The 10,000-nt window shown below is 42.0% G+C and overlaps 2 protein-coding genes across 5 annotated transcripts in view; one reads left to right on the forward strand and one right to left on the reverse strand.

Moving 5' to 3' along the window:
* LOC123516867 overlaps nucleotides 1-10,000 on the reverse strand; it is a 130,325-nt gene that overhangs the window by 76,103 nt on the left and 44,222 nt on the right. The gene's annotated exons all lie outside the window — the stretch shown is intronic.
* Nucleotides 1-10,000, forward strand: part of LOC123516860 (allene oxide synthase-lipoxygenase protein-like) — a 96,719-nt gene that overhangs the window by 35,284 nt on the left and 51,435 nt on the right. Inside the window, exons 1-2 of one of the 4 annotated variants that reach the window (XM_045276565.1) lie at nucleotides 2,769-2,916; nucleotides 5,628-6,633. In XM_045276565.1, the coding sequence (XP_045132500.1) occupies nucleotides 2,885-2,916; nucleotides 5,628-6,633 (1,038 nt within the window). In that variant the 5' untranslated portion in view covers nucleotides 2,769-2,884. Of the gene's footprint in view, nucleotides 1-2,768; nucleotides 2,917-5,627; nucleotides 6,634-10,000 lie in introns of those variants that run through there. The other 3 variants (XM_045276566.1, XM_045276564.1, XM_045276568.1) reach the window with 3 other exon arrangements.

Genomic DNA, 10,000 nt, shown 5'->3' on the forward strand with positions numbered 1-10,000 from the left:
TAAAGTTCAGTGATCACCTATGTTTGGAATAAGGTAGTGTAGAAGAAAAACAGTCATTCTTGATAATGTACACAAAATAATTTGTTTTTGTGTTCAGTAATAAAAGAAATAACATTCGATAACCTTAAAGACTTTTCTTTTGTTCTCATAAGACATACTAACAGTGTCAACACACCGTGATGGTGCCAAACTTTATACGCCCCTAAGCGTTCTAGTGTGTGTGTGTGTGTGTGTGTGTGTGTGTGTGTGTGTGTGTGTGTGTGTGTGTGTGTGTGTGTGTGTGTGTGTGTAGGTGTGTGTGCGTGTGTGCATCAGCATTTTACATTTGTAACAATTACTGTTGACGTTGCTAGCGATGTTGATTTGTGAAAAAAAAAAATACTTTGCATTTAACATTTAAAATGTGTACAATGAATTTACCATTTTTTAAAACTAGACATTTTGTTGCATTCACAATATTGTTCACTCTTTTGCAGTTGAAAAGTGTTCAACTGTCTTGTTGTTCTGTCACACAATGCACAGGTATAACACAGTGACATTGCACAATGTTATACAAAGTGTCACGAGAAATGGAAAACTTAAGTAATTCTCGCTCAGATATACAATTTAAATAAGACGGAGAAGGTAAAAAAATGGAATCATGAGTGAACTCCTTTTTAACCATATTATTTGTAGGACAGTTCCCCTAATGCGTAAAATAAAGTAAGCAAAAAAGTAATACACCGGAGAAACTAAAGGATAATGATCTCCACTACTCTCTGCTCTCATCATTCCCTTGAAAATCATCGAGGTAGTGCGAGTAACTGATGGCCTCGTGACATGAAGTCTGTCTGTCTGATATACCTTGAATGAGGTAACACGTATATGAAGAATTACATAAACACTTATAAATGTTGATAATAAAGTCAGCCTCTTGACATGCCTTTAATAAGCAAATATGTATAAGATGAATTACGCAAACATTATCAACAGCATTCATAATACATACGTACAAGTCTTCTCTATTTCTATCATTCCAAGAGCCTGTATCTTAAGTGTTATGCCTTTGTGTCAGCAGAGCGGCACTCGTACAAAATTGGGATCCCGAGCTGGCGGCGTGTGTGATGGGCAAGAAATGTTAAGTTTTTAAGGGGTTGAAAATCTGATAGTGCGGCGATGCTTGAAGTGAGGAAAGAAGAAACTAATCACACAAATATCACAAAAAGAAGGAAAGCCAAAAAAAAGAGCAGACAAGCCCATTTATCAAAGAAAGGAAAAAAAGAAAAAGTAAGCGAAATGAAGTGATACATAAAAATAAAAAAAAAAAATACGGTGAAACAGGATAAAGGTCACAAGAGGCACTGAATGAAGGCCAAGTTTGATAAGACAAGAAACGAGATATGGATCCCACTGCCTCTACTACACTCTACACCATTCCTCGTACCTGCTAATCTGACTGACTGACTAAATGACTGACTGACTGACTGACTGACTAGTTGACTGACTGACTGACTGACTGACTGACTAGTTAACTGACTGACTGACTGATAGACTGACGCCAACCTGTGAAGAGACGCAATTTCATTATGATATTTCCCAGTAATTTGTTGCGATGTGCATGACGGTAATAGTTTAATGATGTAGTTTTCTGACTGGATTTCGTGGGAATGTGAACTCGTGAACACACGCACACACACACACACACACACACACACACACACACACACACACACACACACACACACACACACACACACACACACACACACACACACACACTCTCTCTCTCTCTCTCTCTCTCTCTCTCTCTCTCTCTCTGAAGGAAAATCTAAGTTAATATTACTCAAAAAAGACTCCAACAATTGCATCTGTATTTATTCAATCTACGAGAGAGAGAGAGAGAGAGAGAGAGAGAGAGAGAGAGAGAGAGAGAGAGAGAGAGAGAGAGAGAGAGAGAGAGAGAGAACTCCCATTCGTCCCCATATTTAGTCTTCCAGTCACCTCCACACAAACATTGCCATGAAGTCAATCAATCAACCAAACAATGGACTGAAGAAACAGTTTACATATTTATCTATCTGGCAATCAAAACCATTAGCAAGTTTACTTCACATTAACAATTACACAGTTCTTCATTAACAACTACAACAACAAATTCCTGTTCCGCACATCCTCAACTGGACAATTATAAAACCAATAGATATACAACAGACACTCCTTGTATGCACAACTACTGTACTCACACACTGCCCACCTCTGCCAGGCGCGCCACTACTCGTGTACCAAAAGATTTTCGATGTAAGATGACTAAACGGGAACTAAAACGGTAAGTATGGGTGAGGTGAGGCAGAGAATAAGCTTAAGGTAAATTATAGCATAGAAAAACTCGATAGAGGAAATAAATAATAGGATGAAGGTAATGAAAAAAGAGAGAGCGGAACACAATGGAATGCGGAGGATGCCAAGGATGAGTGCGAGGAAGAGAAGGAACCAGGAAAGTCTTTGAGAGGATTACCTTCAAGAATACATTGATGAGGGATGCCGCATTGTAGTGTGACCCTTTCACTTTCCCCACACAAGCAGAGACAAAAAGCACCTGGAAAGAAACATCACAGAAGGCAAAACAAACAATCGCAACACCTCAAGCACAAACTGTCACAGGAAAATTCAATGCTCCATTCATTGTATAGCCTGAGACGCTGCACGATACGCTCGGTAGACGTCTTGCGCCACTCACACACACACACACATATATATATATAAGCAGTTCAGCTCACAACCCACGTCGCACTGCAATTTTTCCATTCGAGCGAGGAAGGGAAGGAGACATCAGCTTCAGTTACCCCACCACCACCACCGTTTGCGTCACCGGCAGCGCCAGTAACATTAACAGCAGCGATAGGCCATGTCCATCACGCTTTGCCGCGCCGTCCCTGGGTAAGTGGCTCTGATGGTCGCTATCTGTATTTGAGACAGCCTAGGGTTTCCGTGCGACGTAGACCGATAGCTTTGTCGGTTGAGTGTAATAAAGGTAATATGTGCTGGGTAAACCTGGGGATCAATGTGTGGCGGTGGATTAGCTCTCTCATTACGACTGTTATTAACCACTTCAATACCTTGACGCGTTTCCATATTCATTCTGCTTACTATTTGGTGATTTTATACAGCTTTAGAAACTCATGTGGGGGATTAAAATAGTGAAGACTGTAGCTATGAATTTTCTGACCTCCATAGACCTTTACTAATGTAAAAAAAAAAAAAAAAAAAATTGCCTGATCGTATAGAAATCACAAGGTGAAAATGTGTCCTAGTACTGTGGAGGTTAAAAGCCCCAAAGATGATGATGAGGATTTTACAGGAGTGTTTTTTTTTCTGTTAGTATTGTAGACACTTTACTAACCTGTCGTAAATATCATGAAAACAGCCTTACACACCAGCGCAACTTCAATTAGAGGTTATGGTATGTAGTGGAGGTGAGGCGTAGAAGTATTTCAAAATAATCTCATAAGTCGGGGGACTTGGTACAGTGGAACCATGCGTGCTTTGGGATCCGAAGGGTCTCCAAGCGCACGGGTTCGAATCCTGTCCACGGTCCGAGTGTAGGCTGGGCTTCCTCACTAGGGGCAACGATTTCCTAGCGGGTAGGCTTTGAGATAGGAGGTATCCCAAAAAAGTATCTCCTTTAGCCCATAAATTCCCGTGAAAAGCCCACATGGTATAAAAAAAAGTAGGAAAGCGTTATCTGTGGTCGTAACGTCTATGGAGGCCTTCACGCAGTGGGACGATGTGGGAGAGGAGGGGGGAGTAGGAACGTGAAGGAATGCTGTTATAGATTCAGAAGAGGGGTAACCTTGAAATATTCTATGTTTTATCTTCTGATATTCGTCTCTTTTCTTTCATCATCTGCGGTGTGAAATTTGTTGTACATTCATCATTATATCCTTGGTTGAAGATGAAAAATTTGCTCCATCACTGTCTGGTTTCCTCGCCTGATTTGTGCCATGAGTTGCTCTTATCTAGTGTGAACCACATTTCTAGAACGTTCTGCACCTCACCCAGACTGCATTCAAAAGGTTCTCGTTGAAGTTGCAAGGATCTTTAAAGGTGTTTCTTTATGATTCTAGTGACAAAAAAAAAACTAATACACAGTTTTAGAAAACAAGAAATATGTATCAAAGTGTGTGGTAACCCAAAAGTATTTTGTTGACATTTTGTGAAAGGGTTAATATGCTTAGTGTGAGAGGTTAAATTGGGTAACAAGCTGAAAGTGTCTGAGAACCGCTGCTGTAGAAGTATTGTGTCGTGTCAATAAGTTCCCGTCAATAAGTAGATGTCTTTCACACAAAGTGGCAAAATAAGAAAATGCACAGTTCACTACACGGGAAAAGGGTTTATTGAGAAAGTAAGTTGAACATATGAATGAATTAAATTCGTGGAAATGGCTCACCATGAATCGAATAGTACTGTTTACAGTTTCCTACGTTGCAGTGAAGTGTATGAGGAAAGTAAGAATGAATAATTAATGACCATATTACAGGAAGCGTACAGGTCTATCAGAATCAGCGCAGAGAATAGCTCTGAAAAGATACAAACGAAGAATATTACTTATGACAGGAACCTGAAGCTTTTTACCTTAAATTCCTTTCAGAGGCGCAAGTTGAGAGGAATCTGACAGTAAAGCTAGATTGAGAACAAAAAGACAGGAAGGAGCTGGTTCTGAAATAGTGGTTAATGAATAGAATATATTCAGTAATACGGTTTTTAGTGTTGAACCGCTAAGCAGATTAGACAAATTTCATATAGGAACAGCCTCGTGTAGGCCTGACGACATCTTGCTGCTTTCCTTATTTTCTTATGTTTTTATTTGCTTCGTTGAGTCTATATATGTAAAACGTCGTGTAAATGTAAACGTTTGACTTCCGCTATGATTCATGAGCGAGTAATGAACAATGCAGTCAACAGCGACACGGGAAGCCCAAGAGACGCGATAATGTGACATGAAGTGACGCGGGAAAACAGTGACATTCTCCTTCATGGGGTTCTTGTCGTGTACGAGATTGCAACACTCGTTCAAAAATCCCTGGTTGTGATTAATGTCTGTAATTCTGGGAGAAAAAAAGGGAAAAAAGTGTTACGTGAACCTTGCTTAAGCTGTGTGTGTGTGTGTGTGTGTGTGTGTGAGAGAGAGAGAGAGAGAGAGAGAGAGAGAGAGAGAGAGAGAGAGAGAGAGAGAGAGAGAGAGAGAGAGAGAGAGAGAGAGAGAGAGAGAGAGACTGAGTGACTACAGATATGTAAAGAGGAGGAGGAGGAGGAGGAGGAGGAGGAGGAGGAGGAGGAGGAGGAGGAGGAGGAGGAGGAGGAGGAGGAGGACTTAAGATAGTAGAGTGGCATGGCCTATAGAAAAAACAACAACTAGTATTAAGGGTTACCGTGTCCCATTTATTGCTCCATTCCACGTAAAGGGAAAGGACGGGACGGGATTGGACGGAGCGGGGTGGGGAGGGGCTGGGGTCTGAGGGACTGGATAGGCAGTATCTAGGATGAAGGAGTGCCGCTGATATATATTATTATGCTTTCTCTCTCTCTCTCTCTCTCTCTCTCTCTCTCTCTCTCTCCCAGTTTGTAATTGAGCACTCTTTTCCTTGCAGATGTGTGTTGCGAGGCCCAGCAGGTGTGTGGAAAGGACGTGGCGTGACGTGCCCCTTCACGCGTAACTTCCACGTGAGCCCGGCAGCAGCCAGCCAACTGGTGTCCGGGAGGTGGATTAACACGTTTTACCCGACACTCCACTATAAAGGCAGTGCCGAGTTATCTTCTGATAAGACACACTCTGACGCCCACTGCCTCTCCAGTGTACTGTCGGCACGCGGACACGGTTGCTTGTTCCCCGCCACAGCCTCTCGTCACCTCCTCGCATCAACGCCACCTCTGTGTCGTCCTCACACTTCCTTTTCCTCAGCAAGGCCCGTACTATCCCGACGCGTAGTGCTGATCGGTGGCGCTTCAGAAGGAGAGTCTTGTCCCGGAAGATATAGAACAAGAAGTTTTTCAGGGACGTCAGATTCTCAAGACCACGACGACAAGTCAGACGACGACATGAAGAAAGCTTTCCAACTGATGGTGAAGACCGGGGACCAGGAGGGTGCCGGCACAGACGCCAACGTTTGGGTGGTGCTGGAGGATGAGAAAGGACGCGCCACGCCACGCTTCAAGCTGGACAAGATTCTGTACAATGACCTAGAACGCTCCAAGCGGGACACCTACAAAGTGGACTGTCCCGAAGAGTTTGGCAGAGTGGCGCGCATCAGGCTCTCCAGAGACAGTCAAGGCATCGCTGACGACTGGTTCTGTGACTACATCCACATAGAGGACCGACGCAACAACAACAAGCGAAAGATCTCCAAGGATCACGCTGCCAAAACTGTCAGGAACTTTCTGGGTTCAGCTTACATAAAGGAGAACGCCGCGGAGGAAAAGACAGTGTACTTTTTCCCCATCCACCGCTGGGTCGCGGCAAGAAACGACTACCTCTTCGATGAGTATGGGGTGTGCCTGCCCCAGCTCGACATCAGCCTGGAGGCAAGGAAGCATGACCTGCAGAAGAAGAGGGAATCGTACAAGTACATCGTGCACGCCCCCGGCATGGTGGCCCAAGTAAGTGCAACTGTTTCATTACGTCATCTCTCCCTGCTTTAGTCTGCAAGCACCAGATGAGTGGAGTGGCGCCTTAGCATTGTTATCTAACGCCTTTTCAACCACAATATCATAATGAATGGCGTCTCAAAACGTTGCTCTTGAGACAGTGTTGGCTGCCACGCCGTAATTCTGCATCTCATAAACAGATATGGAACGGGTTCACAAGTGTTGGCATGTAGTCAGTAGGGGAAGAATAACATTATTGTAAATTATAACACAAGGAAAAAGCAAACACAAATAGAAAAATGAATATATAATACTTCAAATAGCAGCATACACACACACACACACACACACACACACACACACACACACACACACACACACACACACACAGGGAAAAAATGTAACCTTACCGTATATCATATTCAGTAAGAAAAAAAGGCAAAGCAAAAGGAAAATGAATACAATACAATACATTTACAGCAACAACACAGACACACCCACGTAAAAAAAGTAAATGATTAATGATTTAAAAAAATAGATAAATAAAATAGTAATAATAATAATAATAATAATAATAATAATAATAATAATAATAATGAAAAGATAACTATCCAGGATGATTCAACAAGGCCACAAAATTACCATTAGGACACACAACGCCTAATGATAATCTCTTCCTTTCCCAACCGAGACAATCTGACCAATCATAACGACTCCACCCACTACCCACACTCCCTCACTCCTGCGAACACCTCACCCATCCCCACACCACCACACACCCCACACCCTGTCCACGCAACCCATCCCTTTCAAATGGTTCGTAATACACTGTTCAAGGTCTTTTCATGCTTTCTAAATTGTGTGATTGGTGATGGAGATAATGACGGTGACTGTGGTGATGGTGATGTTCAAGGTGATTATAATAACAACGATAATGTTTACAAGGACAGCAGCAACAAGAGTAGTGGTGGTGGTGGTGGTGGTGGTGGTGGTGGTATTGTTGTTGCTATTGTTGTTGTTTCGCCACAGGAGGTAACACGAAGGAAGAAGTTGTTATCCCATAGATTAAATTACTGGAGTGGAAGAGTGGCGTGAGACATCCTTAGAAAAGAGAGAGAGAGAGAGAGAGAGAGAGAGAGAGAGAGAGAGAGAGAGAGAGAGAGAGAGAGAGAGAGAGAGAGAGAGAGAGAGAGAGAGAGAGAGAGAATGTAAGAAAATTATTCTGGTTTTTCTCATGTTTTCATATTAATTTCTATTGTTATTCCTCTTCCTCCTCCGTTATCCATACCACCACCTGCACCACCACCACCTCCTCCTCCTCCTCCTCCTCCTCCTCCTCCTCCTCCTCCTCCTCCTCCTCCTCCTCCTCCTCTTCATCTTCTTCCTCTTCTTTGGACATACTACTATTACTACTAAAACTACTACTACTACTACTACTACTACTATTACTACTACTACTATTATTATCACTACTACTACTACTACTACTACTACTACTACTAATACAATGTTACTACTGGCGTTGTTTCATTGTTTCATTCTGCCCTATGTAGTAGTTGCCACTTCCTGTCCTGGTTATCTCTCTCTCTCTCTCTCTCTCTCTCTCTCTCTCTCTCTCTCTCTCGTTATTGTTATCGGCGTCTCATTATACTGTTTCAAGTAGTAGTAGTAGTAGTAGTAGTAGTAGTAGTAGTAGTAGTAGTAGTAGTAGTAGTAGTAGTAGTAGTAGTGGCAATAATAAGAACAAGTAATCAGAAAAAAAGGAGAAAAAGGAGATTACTATGACGAAGGAGGAAGAGGAAGAGGAAAAGGATAGAAGGACGAGAAAGACGAGAACAATAATATACTCCTACATTCTCTCTCTCTCTCTCTCTCTCTCTCTCTCTCTCTCTCTCTCTCTCTCTCTCTCGTCACACCTTTCAAAACAGCAGCCTCTTACTTTATATTAAGGTATAGTCCGCTATCTTATCACTTGACTTCAGGGGGATTAGTGGGACATTGGCCCATTCTCAAACGCTTCAGCGCCTCACCTCCGTTATTTCGAAAGGGTTTATCTAAATTTACATGAGTATTTAAGGTGTTTTTACAGTTCCAGAGGCAGACTGACAAGATTTCTACATTACTAACTGGATAAATACTCTTGAAAACACCACTAATCGTCTCTCTCTCTCCGTGGCCTTGGAAAATAGTCGTGGTGAGAGAGCAAAGCGTTTCAGAATACAGGTCTTAACGAGTCAACCACCAAAGGACAGTGAAACGCTCTGGTCTTCCACGGAGTATTTCAAAGGCCACGATGGACTGACCGGTTTTCTTCTCTTGATTATATTTTCTCCTTCTGATAATGTGGAATCCTTGTTACACTCCTAATAAGATAACGAAGACATGATTCAAGACGGTAACAACTAACATTACGTGGACCGGTTAGCTTCTCTTCATTATATTTCTTTCCTTCTGATCGTGTGGAATCTTTGTTACTCTCCTAATAAGGTAACGAAGACATGATTTAGGACGGTAACAACTAACATTACGTGGACCGGTTAGCTTTTCTTGATTGTATTTTCATTTTCCGATAGCGTATAGTCCTTGTTACTCTCTTAATAAGGTAATGAAGACATGATTCAGGACAGTAACAACTAATACTACATAGACATTTATCCCTTTCTTTTGGCTAACTCTCTCAGTCAGACCTGCAAGGGAACTAGCGATTAAGTGTTCTTATTTTTTTTGCTTTATGTTGCCCTTGGTCAGCTTTCCCCTCTACATGAAAAAAAAAAAAAAATATGTTGCAGTGTATTCATATGATTTTGCGGCGAAATGCTTTGGTGGCAGAGTATCTTTATATTGGTATGTTTATTTTGACACTGCTCTCGCTCATAACGTTAATCCTATGGCGCTTGTGTTCTTGTTAAAAGTAATGCGGTGATTAACCCTTTCTGTACCGCAACACGTTTTCTTATTCTTTCTGCTCACTATTTGGTGATTTTTTTACAGCATCGGAAACTCATGTGTGGGATTAAAATAGTGAAGACTGCAGCCATTAATCTTCTGACCTACATAAACCCTTCCCATTGTCAACAGAATCGTCTAATGCCATCCAAAACTCAAGGTCAAAATGCGTCCCAGTACTGAAGGGGCTAAAACATGCTATCTTCTTGGTGAGGTGCACGTAAACACTAGGGTGAGTTAACTTATGAGAAGACACTAACGTTGGATTTTAACTTCTGTTGGCGAGATTACGCATATAAAACTATACTGAGACGTGTTAGCAGACAAATTAATAAGTATGTGTGAGAGAGAGAGAGAGAGAGAGAGAGAGAGAGAGAGAGAGATTTAACTTAAGGCGTTTTTGTTTGTGTTCTTAAGTTGGTAGTTGTCGTCA

The sequence above is a fragment of the Portunus trituberculatus genome, chromosome 41, assembly GCF_017591435.1.
Source record: "Portunus trituberculatus isolate SZX2019 chromosome 41, ASM1759143v1, whole genome shotgun sequence".
Classification (NCBI taxonomy): domain Eukaryota; kingdom Metazoa; phylum Arthropoda; class Malacostraca; order Decapoda; family Portunidae; genus Portunus; species Portunus trituberculatus.